The 18638-nt window shown below is 37.3% G+C and overlaps 1 protein-coding gene across 6 annotated transcripts in view; it reads left to right on the forward strand.

The window, feature by feature from the left end:
* Positions 1-18638, forward strand: part of Rngtt (RNA guanylyltransferase and 5'-phosphatase) — a 214854-nt gene that overhangs the window by 78870 nt on the left and 117346 nt on the right. For all 6 annotated transcript variants that reach the window (XM_028872763.2, XM_028872767.2, XM_037202487.1 and 3 more), the window contains exon 13: positions 14546-14646. In XM_028872763.2, coding sequence (XP_028728596.1) covers positions 14546-14646 — 101 coding nt within the window. The remainder of the gene's footprint in view (positions 1-14545; positions 14647-18638) is intronic.

An 18638-nucleotide genomic window follows, 5' to 3' on the forward strand; every position in this document is an offset into this window, starting at 1 on the left:
TGTCAGTGGTTAAGAGCATATACTGCTCTTAAAGAGGATCTGAGATTGGTTCTCAGCACCCATGTCAGGCAACTCAGACCAACCTGTATCTCCAGCTATTGGGGGATCTGATGCCCTCTTCTGGACTCCACAGGCACCTACACTTACATCGTGCATCCCCTCCCCCATATACATGTAATATTAAAAATAAAATAAAACTTAAAAAATTGAAATGCCAGTTATACTTGAGAAAACATTTGAATATTTTGAGAAAAATTTGTATTTTCTCTAAAAGAAAATGACTATTTTTTTTCAATAGAAGCCTGTTTTTTCACCTAAGGTTTAAAGTTCAGGCCTTTTAACTGCAATTGTTTTAAAATTCATTTTCAAATTGAACCCTTGTGCTGTTGTCAGTCTATGTCATAAATCAAATAGATCTTACTAGACTGCTAATTGTTATGGTTTTAGTTCTGCACTATAATTGCCATTTGAATCACTCATTTTGTGGTTTGTTACTGAAGAATGGCTGTTTTTAAACAGTAACTTGACATTTTAATATAAGTAGTAAGTCTTTTACTTGCTAGCTATTAGATCATTACGTTTCCAAAGTTGGTGTTAATATTAAATCTTATTTATTCACCAGACTTTGTAAGGCTATTTTAGTGAGAATTTAGGTAGTATGCTGTACTTTTACTTTTGATAATAATTAAATTAATTAATATTTAATCTTTTAAAAACTTCAGTTTTTTATCTATCTATCTATCTATCTATCTATCTATCATCCATCTATCTATCATCTATCAATTTATCTATCTTGAGGCAGGGTCTAACTGTGTAGCCTTGGCTAGTCTGGATATTCCTCTGTAGACCCAGCCAGGATGACCTTGAACTCAAAGGGATCCTTCTGCCTATGCTTCTGTCTCCCAGTGCTGGGATTAAAGGCATGTGCCACCAACCCTGGCTTGGTTTTACTTTAATCTTGTGGAAATACTTAGTATATCTAGACAAGAATTTTTATGCAGCTAATTAAAAAAACAAAAGAATTATAGCATATGCTATAGTTGAGGTAAGGATAGAAATATTGCAAGTATCTTTGTTTACTTTTTAGAAAAACTGCTTGTGTTGTATAGTAGAGATACGGGAGTTAGTAAAACACTTAATTGCTTCTATACGGAGTCTAGAGTGTTTACTTAAGTAGTAGTGATACAATTATTTTATAATGTGTTTTTCCCAAAGTTGGGCAGCTTGATTTTATGTCTCTGGCATTAATCAATTTGCATGTAAATTTAGAGTCAGCTTTGGTTTTAATATTTCATTCTTGTAAAATATTAATATTTTTATTAAATTTTTACTACTGCTAGGTCTAATGACTGTTATACATAGATTGTAAAATGAAAACTGGAATTAGTCTAAATGCCTTGTCTTGAAGTACATGACGAATTACAGTGGTTTTTCTCTCTAGCAGGGCGGTGTTGCCATGGTGAGAGCTTCTGTTTCCATGACATTTGCTTGCATATTTTGATAGGTCTTCAGCTGAAGAAGGGCTCTGTTTCCTGGCAGACTGGAAAAGTGTCATCTCCCCACCCCCATCCGGGAACTGTGCTATTTTCTCAGTTGAGAAATACAATCATTTCTGAGGAATTGTAATAGTAAAATGTCAAGAAAGAAAATACACCTTGTCCATTTAAAATATTTTCTTGTTCAATTTTCAGAGCATAGCAATTCTTAGCTGCTTGGTGTAAGGAAGAAAAAGGAGAAAACCACCATTTTTTTAGTTTTCATAATTCATAAATATATGCCTCCCAGTGAATTTTGTTGACAAAATAAACAGTTACAGATGATTAATTTGCAGCCAGTCTTAGCTGGATTTAGTTATATATATTCTTCCTGTACTACTGTATGGTTAAAGCAATTGATCATGATGACATGTTGGCGGCTGAGAAAGGGGAAATAAATATACATAATGACTTTAGAAAATGGAAGGATCAGTGATGTCTTTGAGGGTGAAAATACTGAACATAGAAAGTCAATTCTCTTATCGATGACAGCTAAACACCTAAGGAATTGGATAGGTTCTTTTTATTAGTACTCTATTGTTAATGTTGAAACATTAATGGTAGATTTTTAAGAAGAATTTACGGTGGCATACTTAGTTTCAACTTTTCACTGGATAATATATTCACAGAAGTGTAAAAATAAATCCAGAAGTGATATATAGGACCAGCCTCTTTATACTTCTCCTCTCCTTTAGTTATTATTATTATGATTTTTAAAAAATTTTTAGATAGGTCTCATTGTGTAGCCTAGGCTGGCTTCAAGCTCACTGAGATCTGCTTGCTTCTGCCTGTTGGTACTAGAATTAAAGGCTTATGCCCTCATGCCCTCACCTCCAGTTAGGTTTTCCCCTAGGTTTGCATGGTTGCTTTATTCACATCTAATCAAGTAATCAGTACATTAATGCATTCTTATTTCCACTCGGCTTTCAAAGCTGTTATTATTTTGCACTTTCCATTTTAGCATTTTTCCATATATTTCTATTTTAACATATTTTGCTAATGATAAGGTTTTTTTTTTTTTTTTTTTTTTAAGCATTTGTAGGGTCATACTAAAATCATAATGAAAAGGTAGGGCTTATTGTCTACACTGCCTGTCACTCATGTTTGTAACAATTCTACAGTTTAGGAGGTATTTAAAAATAAACATTTTGTAGATAATGTATGAATTTTTTTTTCTTTTCTTCTGGTACTAGGGATTGAACAAATGGTCTTGTACTTGCTAAGTCCCTGAGCTATTCTCCAACCCAACATTGTACAAGTTTAGAAGAAGAAATTGGATTTTGTGCTTTATTTAATTAAATTAATTAATTAATTGTGAGATAGGGTCTTACTGTGTATCCTTGGCTGGGCTGGAGCTGGCTGTGTAAACCATATTGACTCATGAACTCACTGAGATCCATCTGCTTCAGCCTCCCAAGTAGTATTTCATTTATTTATTTGAACATTTTTCTATATTTATTTTTATTTTTTGTATTTGATTGTTCTGCCTGCATTCTGTGTGCCACTTATATAGAGTCCACAGTGAGACCAAATCCCTTTGGAACTGGAGTTACAATTAGCTGTTCTGTAGGTATTGGGAATTGAATCCAGTTCTCTGGAAGATCAGCCTGTGCTTCTAGCTACTGAGCCATATCTTCAACCCCATGCTGTATTTTTGAAGTTAAGAATTGTGCTGGTCTACTCTTGGTAGACCAGTGCATTTGGTAAGAGTTACAAACTGAAGTAGTTTAGACATATGCTTACATAAGTGTCTCTGGCTGTACTTACATTTTCTTTGTGTGTGTGTGTGTGTGTGTGTGTGTGTGTGTGTGTGTGTGTGTGTGTGAGAGAGAGAGAGAGAGAGAGAGAGAGAGAGAGAGAGAGAGAGAGAGAGAGAGAGGTAGTGTGTGTGTGTCTGTCTGTCTGTCTGTCTCATTTTTCCTTTATGTGCTACCTAGGTGTGTTACTTTCCCTGGAGAAACCTTGCTGACAGATAAGCTGTCAGTTTTCTATGCTGGCCCCAGAGTATTTATTGAATTTCAGTGATATTTAAAATTTCTTCCTCCCCCCCTTCCTACAGGCAGCAGGCAGACATAAAGCTGCTTTCTTTTTTTTTTTTTTTTTTTTTTTTTTTATGCCTGTACAGGTTGCTTTCCAGAGACATTGTTGAGCACTTTGTCTTGGGTGAACTTTGAATGCATTTGTTATTCAGGTTATCTCTTGTTTCTACCTGCTCTTAACCGTGTGTGTGTGTGTGTGTGTGTGTGTGTGTGTGTGTGTGTGTGTGTGTGTGTTTGTAATCCTCAGCTTATATTTTATTTCCTGTCTTCTTGACAGTGCTGTTTTGTATGCTCTCATCATACTTTGAACTTTATATATCATTAAATTGTTCAGTTTGTTGTAACGAATGTTCACCTGGACTCCCCCATTGTCTTTATGCCTCTGGCTTCTAGCAGAGGTTGGTATTGTGGGTGATTGATGAATATTTGTTGAGGGTGAGGGTTGAATGAATGCAGACTTTAGAACAGTATATGGGTAATCTTAACTTTCTGGGTGGTGGTGATGGTGTCTGGGAGTGGTGCTTGCTGCTCTGGTGCAAGGGGATGCTGCAGAGTCTCCAGAGCATTCGGAGCAGCCTTGGGGCACTCTGCTTTGGTAATTCTTCTTCTCTGTAATATTTTAGATTTGTACATTTGTGAGCATATGAAGATTTAGAAGATATCAAAGGGATAACATCTTTGACCTTTTATATTTTAAATTCTTTATTTTGTGACATTTTTGACTTACGCAAATTGTGCATTATTAAAAAGGATTTATTTTTATTTCATGTACATAGGTATTTTGCCCCCATTTTGTCTTGCTGGTGCCTAAGGAGGCCAGAAGATAGTGTTAGATGCCTTGAAGCTGGAGTTAGAGGTGACTGTGAGCCAGCATGTAGGTGCTGGGAACTTAAACTGGGTCTCCTGCAAGAGCAGCAAGTGCTCTTAACCTCTGCTTTTAACCATCTTTTCATCCCTTAAATTGTATATTTTTAAGATGTACACCTTTGTGTTTTGATAATCATTGTAAAATGATCAATCCATTTTGTATAATTAACATGAATCATCTCTGATTTACTAATTTTGTGCCATTGTTTGGTCAACTTCATGCCTTTCTCATCTCCTTACAGTTCTTGGCAACACCATCTCTCTCTGCTCCCATGAGTGCTTATTTTAGATTGCACATGGAGGTTACATATATTTCTCTTTCTATGTTTTGCTTCACAGAATGTCCTCTAGCTCCACTTGTGTAGTGGAGAATGGCAGGACACCTTCTTTTTTAAAAGCCGACTAATATTCCACTGTAAATAGAATACCTTTATCTGTTACCTTTAAAACGTTCATGCATCTATCAAAGACATTTAAGTGTTATCATACTTTGGGTATTGTGAGCAGTGCTGCAGGGAGTGTAGAAGCACAGGTTTCTCTCAGTGATCCCACTGTCTGTACCTTGGGATGCACTCAGAAATGGAATTGTTGGCTCATTTGGTAGTTTCATAGTGGAGTTTTACACTATTTTCCATAGTGCTGTACCAATTTTCAGCAGGTATTCAGTGCTTTCTTTTTTGTCCTGTTTCACAAGAACATTTGCTCTTTTTTGTCTTTCTGCTAATATTAATCCGAGTAGATGTGAGGTGAGTTCCCACTCAGGTTTTGGTTTCCAGTCCCTGCTGATTGGAGATGGCTGGGTAGGTGCCTTCTCACAAACCTGTTAACATCTGTTTCTCCCTTTGAGAAGTGTTTGCTTAGGTTCTTTGTCCGTATTTTAATTGGGTCACTTGTATTTCATTTTTGAGTTACGTGACCATATATTTTTGTATATTAAATACCTTATTAGACACATGGTTTTCGAACATTTAATCCTTTACCCCCTGGTACCTCACCTGTAATGTATTTTCTTTGCTGTACAGAATTTTCTTATTGTGATGGAGTGGTACTTCTCATGTTAATGTTGGTTGCAGTGCTGTATCTAGAAATTTATTTTAAAGACTTCTTGAGATTGTCCCCTATGGTTTTTCCTGGCTTTACAGTTGGAGGTTTTATCACTTTGAGGTGTGTGTGTGTGTGTGTGTGTGTGTGTGTGTGTGTGTGTGTGTGTGATGTGAATTCCTGTTCTTCTGCTGGCCCATTTTACTATAGTAGTTAGTATGCATTTTAATGTGGAATATATCTAGGTTTGAATATTTATTCTGTCTAGACTTATTTTCTGTTTTACGTGTTCTATGAAGACAGGAGATTATGATGAATTAACCTACTTTTTAGACTATTCTAAGAATCATGTCATTTGATAGCACACAGCACCCATGGTTGGTTGGAAAAATGCACAGTAAATGATAGTTATTAGAAATTAACACTATCTTTATTACTCCATATAAAGACTTCAGAAGAAGATGGAAACTAGAGGAGACAAAGGAGGCTAGATTGGGGGCTTGACTGTTAGCTTCAAAAGCTTGAATCCTATTCAGTCAGCTAGCTAATCAGCTGCAATGAGGATCAGTTGAATTTGACAGGGTCTGTTGGCTCTAGGGAACAGCTGGGTTATCACAGTAGTAAGGGAAATTCCTGGGAGTATTTGATGAGTGATAGAGACTCAAGAGTGGTCTATATAGAAAGTGAACCTGACTAGGTAGGAGGTTCCTGTTCATCAAGATAGAAAGGGTAGCTTTTTGTTGAAGCAAACGAATGATTCCATTTTAGATTGAAAACCTTAGGGTGCTGCCTAGACCTGAGGGGTGCTGGATTTGTGCTCAATATATTCATACTTATAAAGGAGCACCCAGGTTTCCTTGAGAGTAATTAAAACTAGAAATGAAGATTTGGGATTAATTTTTGTGGGTAGATTTGGAGCTGCTTACAGTGAGAACCAGAAAAAAAAAAAAAAGCGGGATGGGGGATAGATATGTGAAGAACATATTCATTTAAAACTAAAGGATGGAATAATAGCAAGTGGTAAGAGGGTAGGCAGAGACAACATCATGTGGGAAGCTTGAAAGAGTGTTTTCCAAACATGGCTGTTCATACTTTGTTACTGGAGGTTGCAGAGGAACGTACAACTTTGGTCTAGTTACCCTATTTTTAGGGAATAAAAACTTTAAACCCTAAACTTCCTTTATATTATTAAGTTAGTAGAGCCAAAGAAGAATTAAACATACTACTACTTTCTATGCAGTTACTGTCACTGACTTTATATTTATGCTGTGGTCTCTTCTTTTGGCCTGTTCAGGGCAGTGTAGGGTCGTCTGTAGCGGTGTTTCTGGCTTGTGCCACTAGATGGCAGTAACACACCTTCCTTGTGCCAATGTTCTCCAGTGTTGCCAACTCTTAAGGGACAGCCTCTAGTTGAAAAGCTCTGCCTTACACCTATCTGTCAGTTTTCCCTCTGTCTAGTTTTTATACTTTTTTCCCCTATAGCCGTACTAAACTATACTTTGAACAGAGGCTCTGCTATGTTTTATTAAACATTTCCTTCTCATATTCTAATATTTTTTTAATATTTACATTGATTGTGTTTGTTGCTTCTTTAAATACCGGGGACATCTCAAATTATATTTGGTTTGTATCCAAACACAAGTATTTCTTTAGCTTTTCTCTTTTAAACAGTTCACTTGTTAAAATCAGGTTTATTTAAGGATATCATTTATCAGTTATCTAGAGCTTTGATAATGATTTTAATCTGAATGCATGCTGGTGAGTTCAGTGTAATTAAAATTCATCACTCCTTATTATACACTGGAATATGTATATACTTGTAGACTTCAGCAAGTGTTTGTATTTCCAATGTGATAAGTCATATATATATATTTACTTTCAAAAGCCTTAACCCTTTTTATGTAATATCTTGGCCCTATTACTTTGGAGACTATGAAAAATAATTCTATTTATTTACCTCTTTCCCCCCCAAACATTTACCATAAACAAACAAACAAACAAACAAGTACATAATAATTTGTCTCTAAGTATGAATTCCCTTGGCCAGGGTTGTGGATGGATTCAGAAGGGCTGAGCATAGGCGTTATGAGGCACAAGGGCTTGCCCTCTTGCTTCTCATCTCATCCTTTTCTGCAGACACTCCTTTCTTCCTTACTTTCTTTGTCACCTCATGACCCATTTTGTGAAATTTCTACCATAGCTTTTATTAGCAAAAATAGTTAGATTTTTATCATAGTCTTTTCAGAGATGAGTTGACAATTGGAAACATTTTCCACTTTGGGCAGTAAGAAAACTCTATGCATAGCAAGTCTAAAGAGTTTTCTTTCCAGTCACTGAGAAGTGTGTATGTCACCTAAGTGAATCTGTTGTGACAAATATGGGGAGGAAATGCACTGACACATTGAAGCAGTAGGTATTTGACTTTAAGTTTATCCACTTTTTTTTTTTTTTTTTTTCTCGAGACAGGGTTTCTCTGCGTAGCTTTGCACCTTTCCTGGAGCTCACTTGGTAGCCCAGGCTGGCCTCGAACTCACAGAGATCCGCCTGGCTCTGCCTCCCGAGTGCTGGGATTAAAGGCGTGCGCCACCACCGCCCGGCTAAGTTTATCCACTTTTAATCATAATACCTGGGAAATACTCTATATTATGTTCTTTTTTTTAAATTTTTTTTTGAGGTTTAAAAATTTCATTTTATATGTCTGGGTATTTTGCTTGCATGTATATCTGCACATCGTGTGCTTGTCTGATTCTGTCTGATTCTGATGCCCACAGTGGTCAGAAGAGGACATTAGTCCCTTGGAGCCTTTTTTTTTTTTTTTTTTTTTTTTTTTTTTTTGGTTTTTTCGAGACAGGGTTTCTCTGTGTAGCTTTGCGCCTTTCCTGGAGCTCACTTGGTAGCCCAGGCTGGCCTCGAACTCACAGAGATCTGCCTGGCTCTGCCTCCCAAGTGCTGGGATTAAAGGCGTGTGCCACCATGCCCGGCTCCTTGGAACCATTCTTTGTAACCATGTGAATGCTGAGAACCAAATCCAGGCATAAGTGCTTTTAATCAGAGCTGTCTCTCCAGCCCTTTTCATTTTGTTCTTAAATGAGCTACATGGAAAAGGTGTTCCGTGTGATCCTCCTACCCCCAAAGACAGAGTCTTACTCTGTAGCCCGGACTGGCCTAGTACTCATAGAGATCTAACTGCCTCTGCCTCCTGTGTGCAGAGTTTAAAGATGTATACCACCACACCTGGCCCAGAAAATGTTTCTTAGGAACTGCACTGCTTTCTCTTTTTTAACAAACAAACACACAAACAAACAAAAAAATTATACTAAATTGTCATGATACCGACTTGGGTTTGAAATTTGTGCTCCTGTGGCTAGGGTCTTTTACAGTTTTTGTGCATTTTACAAAAATGGTTCTAATGCAATTTTGTGTGTATGGAAATAATACTTATAATGAGTATGGGGATATGGAGATCAGTTGGTAGAGTGTTGCCTACTAAGTAGAAGGGTCTGGGCTCATCTTAGCACTCAGGAGGTAGAAGCAGGAGGGTCAGAAATTCTAGGCCATCTTCAGCTACATAGCAAGTTTGAGGCCAGGCTGGAGTGCATGATGCCCTGTCTCAACATTTAAAAATGAAAGAAGGAAGGAAAGAAAGAAAAGAAGACAGGAAGGAAAGAAGGAAAGAAAGAAAGAAAATGAAGTCGCTTAGCTACTTTGCTTTCCTGAATGTCTCTATGATCTGCTCTCATTTTACATAGTCACTAAATTCACATACTTACTTCTGCTTGGTAAATCTTGTGTTCTGCTCTTACGTTTTTGCTAAGATGTACTTCCTGCTATAAGCCTTAAAATACTCACTTCAATAATTAGGCCTTAAGCCACCCAAATAAAACATTCCCCTAACTGTGTTATCAAGATACATTTAGCCCTCCAGTGAAGTTTATCACCAGTATAGTTTTTTTTTTTAAAAGAAAACAGATCAACCAAATATGCTGTTAACATTGTAACAATAGAATATTAGCTGAGTAGAAGTTATAAACTGCTTGAATGTCTCAATAGATGATGAAAATGCATTTATCAAAATTTAACTACTAGTCATTTATTTATTCTTTTTGGAAAATTGTTGAAGTCCTTTAACATTGTTAAGTTGTTTGACTTATTGTTGGAATGTAGGTTAAAATTATATGTCCCAGATGCTAAATGCTTGTCAGATATCAAATAGTAGTTCCAGTCTTCCTCTTAACAATGCCCTATGAAGGATAAAGATCCTACATTGATACAGATTTATCTTTCCTTTTTTCTTTTGTACTTACTCATGCTTTGGATGCTCAGTTTAAAATTCCCTTAACTAAATTTACAACCATGAAGATTTACTCTGCGTTTTCTTCTAAGATTTTATGGTTTTAGGGCAAGAGAGGTATGTAGCCTTTACTGGTCTTTCAGAGGACCAGCACTGAGATCATTTGGTGGCTCCCAACCAGGGATCTGGTGTCCATTTCTAGCTTCTGTAATTGCCTGCACAAGTGGCATTTGCATACACATACACATAGATTAAAATAAATAGAGTTACATTTAGGGACTGGAGAGATTGCTTAGCAGTTTAGAGCACTTGTTGCTTTTCAGTAGGACCTGGGTTCCTTTTACAGTACTACATACTAGCTTATAACCATCTTAATTCTAGTTCTAGGGGGATCTGACACCCTCTTCTAAGTGTGGTGGGCACCAGGTATTCATGTGATACACATACATATATTTAGGCTAATCATTCATGTGCATAGATGAATTTAAAAAGTTAAAAATGATAAAAAAAATGAAATTACATTTTAAAAAATGCTACCATGTTTAGATTCTTTTTTGGGTTTTGTCCATTTTCAAATTTTCGAGACTATAATTTAGTAACAACACTTCTCCCTTATCTTGCCTCCCTCCAAATCCTTCCATATTCTCCTTTTCTCTCTCCTTCAAATTCATGGCCTCTTTTTTCACTAATTGTTACAACATGAAGATATGTATATGTATGTACATATTTATTCCTAAATATAACCTGTTTAGTTCATATGTTACTTGTATGTGTATTTTCAGGGATGACCGTTAGGCACTAGACAACTAATTGGTGTGCTTTTCTTTGAGGAAGACCACCCCTACTGCTCCTAGCTCGCCTCAGTTTCCTAATAGTTCTTTGTGTAGAGTTGAGGACTTGTGGACTCTTCCCCATTGAGTTTGGCATGTCCATTGGTGTCATCCTTGTTTAGCTCACACTTGGGTGGTCATGTTGGTGAAATTTTACATATGTAGCTTCTGATGTTACTAAGAGACACAGTCTCATGACAAACTCCCTGAGCCTCTGGGTCTTAGAATCTTTCTGACCCCCTCTTTCTCAGTGTTACCTGAGCCTTGGATGTGGAAATGTTTTGTCTATGTATCCATTGGGACTGGGTTCCCAACTGTGTAGTGATTGGCTGTGGTTTTCTGTAATGGTCTCTGTCAGTTGCAACGTTCTTTGATGAGAGATGAAAACAACACTTACCTGTGGGTATAAGGGCACATGTTTATGGATTATTATTAGAGATTATGCTGGTTTGGTAAATGTGTGATTGTAAATTCTCTTTGAATAACCATGACTTTACAAGCACTGAGTAGCTAACTCAGTTAACTACTAGATACTCAGTTTCCAGTATCAAGCACAGTGTCCCTCTTGTTGAGCTGATCTTAAGTCCAGTTAGAGAACTGTTAGTTACTGCCAATGCAGGACATTGAGGTGGTTTCCATTTCCTACCTATTGTGACAAGAGAAGCAGTGAACATGGCTGAGCAAGTATCTGTAGAGTAGGATGTAGAGACCTTTGGGAATATGCTTGGTCTTATGGCAGATTTACCTTTTTGAGAATTCTCCACACGAAATACTAGGTCTCAAGAAATTCCTTTTCCCAAAGTGTAACATGTAGACAAAAGCCAACATTCCCTCAGGGACTTAAGAAGATAGTCTCTGGCAAAAGGGTCATATGTCTCCTCCTATGCCTAAGGTGTGTGTAACACATCATTTGGACACACTGGCTACCAGATCTCTCAGCATCTCCAGTATCTGTTACAGAGTCATCCTGGCTGGCATATCCTACCTCCTGCCCTCAAGCTTTCCCAACTCCTGAGCTTCACTCCCATTCTTCCAGCCTATGATCCCTGTATAACCTCAGTCATTTTGACTATGTGCCCTTCTGGTTCCTGTATGCTCTCCCAGACTCTTGGTCATCTGCTCCTCTTGTAGCCCCCTTCTCTCTTCTCTCTCACTCTTCCCTTCCCTCTCTCCTCTCATGGCCTGGTGCAGTCTAGGCCCTTCCAGATGCCTCTGGCTATGCTCTCCCTCATATCTACAGTAAAAACCTTCTCAACCCACACCTAGGAGAAGTCATGTCTTCACCTTTTCTTTCACAGGAGTCAGTTTTCTCCTTAAACCACGTGGGTTATAGGGATCAAATTCAGGTTGTCAGGCTCATTGGCAAAGAGCTTTACTCCTGAACCATTGATTGATGGCTTGCCACTTCTTTAACAGGGGAAATAGCAATCTATCAGCTTATTGATGATCTTTCCCCTTCCATACAAAAATGGCAGACTCTTGTTTATGAAAGTTCAGAAAAAAAAATCATTTATTCAGTCGAATCTTTCTAAGAGACCAGACATCTGTCTTTAAGTCAATTACTGTTAACCTGAGTAGAGTATATCTTTATAACCTTAGGAATTTATCATTATACAGAAATCCATGCTAATACAAACTATTTTAGAGACCTGCTGTTGCTTCCTTAGTCTAAAAAAGGAGATCCACTGATAAACCAAGAGCTAGTAGGACTGAGTAGTTTTTCTAGGTGCTGCCTTAGGTAGTTTATATCATGTGGTCATCTTAATCAAGATGGCAGTAAAGTTGCATTGTATGTCATCAGCCAAGATGGAGACGAGCCACATAGTTGCTACTTAAAATACCTATTTTTTGGTAGATTTATTTTTTAATCAAAAGTGGAATCCAGGTTACATATGCAGTATATTCTAAACAAGAGTCACATATATAGTGTATTGTAGCAAATTAAGATTACCTATGTATGGATTTTTAAATTATAAGCCTTTGTTATAAGCTTTGAGCTAAATTTTGTTACAGATTTTTTAATCATACCCAATGAACTTACAAATCCAGGGATAGTTTATAGCATAAATTCTTTGGAGATTTTTTTGTTTTTGAGAGCAAAGAACAAAGAAATCATAGAGATAAAAGATTTTTAAGAGTGGAAAATAGCAAAACCTTAGAGATAGGATACTTGTGGGAGTGTAGAACAGAGCAAGTTTAGATATAAGAGATGTGTGGTGCAAATGATGTTACCATATGAGAGAATTTGGAAATCTAGTGTGTTAATCTTTGGCCATTGATCTGTATTGAAGCCAAGTTGTTTGTAGTATAACATGGTGAGGCTTTAATAAAATCTGAGTCCATGAAGGAAATTAAGTTCAAAGAGACAAGGAGAAAGGGTCATGAAATGGGACTCCATGGGGGGGGGGAGGGGGGAGAATTCCTGTAAGCTCCAAGAGGAAGCTGAGAGACAGTGCAGTAGCCCAGACAGGCTTAGAGAAGCTATGAGACTCTAGGCAGCTCCTTCAGAGAGGTGAGATGAAGTTCCAGGAAGGGTCTGAGAACAAAGGCTGAGGGGTAAGTGTCAGTGGTGTTGAGAATTTGAAAGAGAGACTTGTCAGAGAGATGTCTCAAATCACAGGGCAGGCATTCCTTTCCAGATGACAGAGTGGGTGAGAGGAGCTTTCTGACACAACAGTGTGCCTTTTTTGTAGGATCAGTAGACAAAGCAGGCAGCTCCAGGGTGACGCTTATTCAGTAGAGGAGGAGAGGAGAAAACAGCTGAAGAGGTGGAGAAGGCAGCTGCTGTGGGGGCAAGGAGAGGCCCGGGGAGGGTTCCCATAGAAGGAGACGGGCAAGTGTCTTTAGAAAGAGAGATGCGCACACATGGAGGGCATAAAGAGATGCCCCAGGAAGGTGTAGCTGGCCATAGTGAGTAGCCAGAGAGATACTTGGAGAGTAGACGAGAGGCCAGTGATTTGAGCAGGTGGAGGGAAGAAGCAGATAAAGAGTTGGATTCTAGAATTTGAAGTGAAATTTGATGAGTAACAGAAGCCAGCATAAATAAATGATCCATACATACCTTAAGAGAGTCAAATCAGCAGCTTCCCATGGAGTGGTTGAGTCCCCTGAAGGGAAATCAGATATGCCAATCCTGAGCTTTTGGCACCAGATGAACAAAAAAAATGAGGACACAACTGCTCCTAGGTACGGTGATGTAGGTTTATTGTAGATGTTAGGGGGAATTCAGCCAGATTTGGGGGGTGGGCAGTGAGAGAGGAAGAGAAGAGAGAGGAGAAAGGGAGGTTAAGAGGCAAGGAGTGAGCCAGGAGACCAAGAGGCTGAGAACCCACAAAGCCAAAATAGATGGGTTATGTAGGGAAGATAAGCTGTGGGAAAGGGGAGTGAAGCTCAGGCTGGAGAGGCTGCGGTTAGGGGTGGGTATGCTAGACAGGATGACTCTGTAACAGGTATCGGTGATGCTGAGAGAGACTGGTAGCCTTGATTTGTTAAGCAGGCACCTCAGGTATAAGTTAATAGAGGAGCCATATCCCCCTTTTGCCACAGGTAAGGAGAATGATTCCTTTTATTTAAAAAGATAAATAAAAACTATCTTTTAAAATCTCCGAGGGAATGCTGGCTTTTGTCTAAATGTCAGACTTTGGGAAAAGGAATTTCTTGAGATCTAACATCCTGCAAGTTTTGTCTGACCACCATACATGAGCCTTGGCAAGTACACACCCACCCGCACACACACACACACACAAATAAATAAATAAATAAATAAATAAATAAATAAATAAATAAATAAACAAACAAACAAATAAATAAATGTAATTAAAAAACCAAAATGGAAATAAAAATTGGCAGTGTTGCTTAATAAAAAGTAATATTATGCTTAATGAATTGAACCCTAAAATTTACCTTTTTCCTAATTACTGATTTTATTTTAATTTACTTTAGAAATACAAACCTGGTCGATGTGATGATATTTTGAAATGGAAACCTCCCAGTCTGAACTCTGTGGATTTTCGACTTAAGATAACAAGAATGGGAGGAGAAGGGTAAGTGTGCACTCTAGGCCGAAATAGGGATTTTGTTTAGTTTTTGAAATCTAATCTTACCTTGTCGCCCCGGTTAGTCTTGAACTCAAGATCTTATTGCTTCCCAAGTCTTGGGATTATGAGCTTGTATCACCATACCTGGCTATCTTCATGAGGTTTCACCCCACCTCCTGTCCAATTTGCATGAAATTATATTTCATTTAAGACTTTCCTGTTTATAGGCTAGTTTACATTATTCTGAAAAAGAAAGTAAAATATTATATTTTTTACATATGTATCTCATTTTCACATAGCATTTACTTTTTGTATATATCTAAGACTGTCAACAAAGCTTTTTTCAAATTTTAAAGTTTTCAGTATAAAATATAGATGTTACTAAAAATAATCTCATCAATCAAATTCTCCATATGAGATCATTGGTTTTATAACCACAGGCACCGAATGAGTGAGTTTTTCCTTTGAAGGGCATTTGTCTATACTTTATTAGGGGAAGTTTTTCATTATTGACCTAGAGTTTTCATAATATTCATTTTTTTCATTTACTACCTATTATTAATGTTGACTCCTATTGTAAAGGATGTTTTAGTGTGAATGTTTGTTGTATTTTCAAAACCTTGTTTTTTCATAAATTTTAAAATCTTATCAAAGTAAATACAACAAAATAGGAAATGTTTAATTGAGGGAAAAAGGAGGAAGTAAATAGGATAATGATAGCAAAGGGATAAAGTTTGCAGGGCATGCCATTGAAGTTTGTTTTGTCTGTCAAAGGTAAAGTACAGATGCACCTTTATAGATGACAGAGACAAGAGCGTATTATTGATTGCAAAAGTTCAGACTCTGAAGATTGAATATTAGTCTTTTAAGAGAATATAAATATTCAAAAAGGGTGTTGTGTAACATAGTGAATCCGAAGTAAAGAAAGGTGCTTGGTTAATAATGTGCATTAATGCTAGTTTTTAAAATTGAAGTGTTTAATATTTTATACTTTTTGTGACTTAATTTGCCATTGTACTTAATAGCAAAAAATAGTTAAAGAATAATTTCCTCTGGCTCCTGAGTTTATATTAAGGTCTCTTTGTCTGTTACTAATCATGGATAGGTCATTTTATTTATTTGTGTGTGTGTGTGTGTATGTATGTGTCTGTGTGTATGTGTATAGTTTTCAGAGGACAACTTGTAGAAGTCAGTTCTTTAAACATGTGGGTCAGCAGCAGGTTATCAAGTGTTGGTGACAAGAACCTTTACCTGCTGAACTGTCTACCTAGTCCCTTACAGATAATTTTAGACTATAGGAGCAGGTTGTATATACAAACACACACCTGCATGATTGGGAGGCTGTTTATGAAAATAATTTATTTTGTCTAAATTTTTGATAAATATTGAGTCAAGTTTATTTTTTCTGATGTAGTGTTTGGTATATTAACATTCTGTCTAGCTGTGGAGGCTATACTCCAGTAAGCAAGAATGGAGACTTAGAGAAGACCACCCCACTTCAGAAACAGTGCATGATGGAGATTATTCTGGTGGGGCCAGTTTTCAGAAAACAGAGATGTTTATGGTTGTTTGGGAACTTACATTTTGCTTTGCTTTGCTTTGCTTTTTTGAAGCAGAGTCCTTCTCTCTAGCCAGGCTGGCCTAGAACTCATGGAGAGCCTCTCTCTGCCTCCTTAGTGCTGGGATCTCAGCTGTGAACCACCACAGCTGGCCTTGCAAAGTACGTGTTTTTTTAAAGATGTATTTTTTAAATCTCTATATGTGTACCATATGCATGCCTGGTGACTGAGTTAGTCAGAAGAGGCTATCAAATCTCCTGTAACTGCAGTCATAGGTAGTTGTGAACTGCCATATGGATGTTAGGAACTGAACCTGGGTCTCTGAACAAGTAGCCGGTGCTCAGAGCAGCAGGTGTTGTTAACTGCTGAGCCATCTCTCCAGAACACTGGCAAGTAAGATTTCACCAAGAATGTAAAATTTATTAAACTACTTCATTATTAATATTTTCTTTTTCTCTAATACTGTGCAATATTTTATTTGTGAATATTGGCTATTGTGTCTGGTTTTTGTTGTTTCATCCAATTTTAAAAAACCTTGAGTTTTGGTTTTTATAGATCATATGTTTGGCAGTAACACTTAAAAGCCACCTGAGGATAAAGAGAATGCCCATCTCTCTAAGTTGCAAAAGTTGTAACTATTTGCCTGCAATTATCTATTATAATTCGATGTAATAAAATGTAACTGAATCCTTTTTTATGTTGTTTTTCAAATTTTATTCTTTTAAAAATATATGCTTTTTTAAAACAAAAAAATGCATTACATTTTAAATATCAAAATGTCACTGTTTAATGTGACTTCTTGATTTATTTAAGGTACATCAGTGTAGATAGTTTATTTAAGACAGGTGCCAATTAAAAATAATGATATGAACTATTACATGGTAAATGTTATATGAAATATTTGTTAGCCAAAATGCTTTTCCATGTAAAGAATGTTATGTGATATATTTTAACTACATAAGTGAGGTTATGTCTAATGTTCCACAGCAGCTCAGTTGCTACAAATATGCCTGTTTTGAAGGGTGAATAGCTGGAGACACGGATCAGTGGTTATGGGCACTTTTTTTGCAGGGTATCCAGATTTGGTTGTTAACACCCACTTGGTGACTCACAACAGTCTGTAACTACAGTTCTAGGGGAGCCAGTATTTTTTTTTTTAACCTCTATAGGCTCCTGCACACACCTGATACACAGATGCACAGTCTCTCTCTCTCTCTCTCTGTTCTCGTTCTCTCTCTCTCCCTCTCCCTCTCCCTCTCCCTCCCTCCTTCCCCCCCCCACACACACATACACATACACACACCCCTTCCCACAACACACACAATGTTTAAAATGTGGCACTGCCTGAAATATAAGGAGCAGGACATATACAGTGAAGTGAGGCAGAAATATTACAATGCCATTAGATAGCTTTATACATTTTAAAAATTGGTTCCAAATATTTCTAGGAAATTTAAAATGGAAGTATGTTTTGAAAGGTATACCAATTTTTGAAAATGTCTGCAGTGAGTTATTTTAAGTGAGATTTTTAGGTTTTCTTGGTATGACTTTGAGTTTCATTTAGGTGGTATAATAAATACAGTAGTAATTGTGTTAGGTCCAAGTTCAATATGAAGAGAAAAATCTGTTCTGTTACATTTATTACCCTGCTGGTAGCAGCTAAAAATCTGAAGTTGATCTTTCTAATTCTTGACCATTTTTGAAAAATGGAGCTATATTAATCTAACATCACTTCATCATGACCTAAAATAAATTTTGTGTATCTTAACAATTTAAGTGTTAAATTTTATAAACATAGCTTTTAAAAATCCATTGTTTTGAAAATACTGTGGTTTTATATTAAATGTTCTATAGTCCAAATCCATAGTTAAACCATGAACTACACACAGGTAGGCTCTGTTTTGGAAATTGTAAACTCTTGAGTGCAGTATCACTGACTTATAGTGAAGGGTAGAGATTTGTTGTATTGCACAGTAGTTAAGAGCACAGATTTGAGAGCCAGCCTGCCTAAGTTGAAATTGTCTTGCTGTAGCTCTGTGGCCTTTGGCATAGTACTTTCTTTCTGTGCCTCTGTTTCTTCATCTTGTCCAGTTGCTTTCTCTTGCTGTGGTAAAACACTCTGACCAAGGTACTTTGGAAAGAAAGTGTTTAATTTGGGGCTAATGGTCTTAGAGTCCAGGACCCTCATGGTGAGGCTATGACAGCAGCCAGGCAGACATGACACTGGAGCCCTTAAGGAGCTGAGAGCTCGCTCACACTTGGAGATAATGAGGAGGCAGGTGGGGAGGCCGGTGGCAGAGAAACTGGGCCTGGGAATAGCCTTAGCTAATCCTTCTCAAACAGTTCCACCAACTGGAAACCAATGTATTCAAAAGATAGGCCTAGAGGGTCATTCTCATTCAGATCACCACAATTGGTAAACTAGATTGTCTTCATAGA

The sequence above is a fragment of the Peromyscus leucopus genome, chromosome 2 (genome assembly GCF_004664715.2).
Source record: "Peromyscus leucopus breed LL Stock chromosome 2, UCI_PerLeu_2.1, whole genome shotgun sequence".
Taxonomy (NCBI): Eukaryota; Metazoa; Chordata; class Mammalia; order Rodentia; family Cricetidae; genus Peromyscus; species Peromyscus leucopus.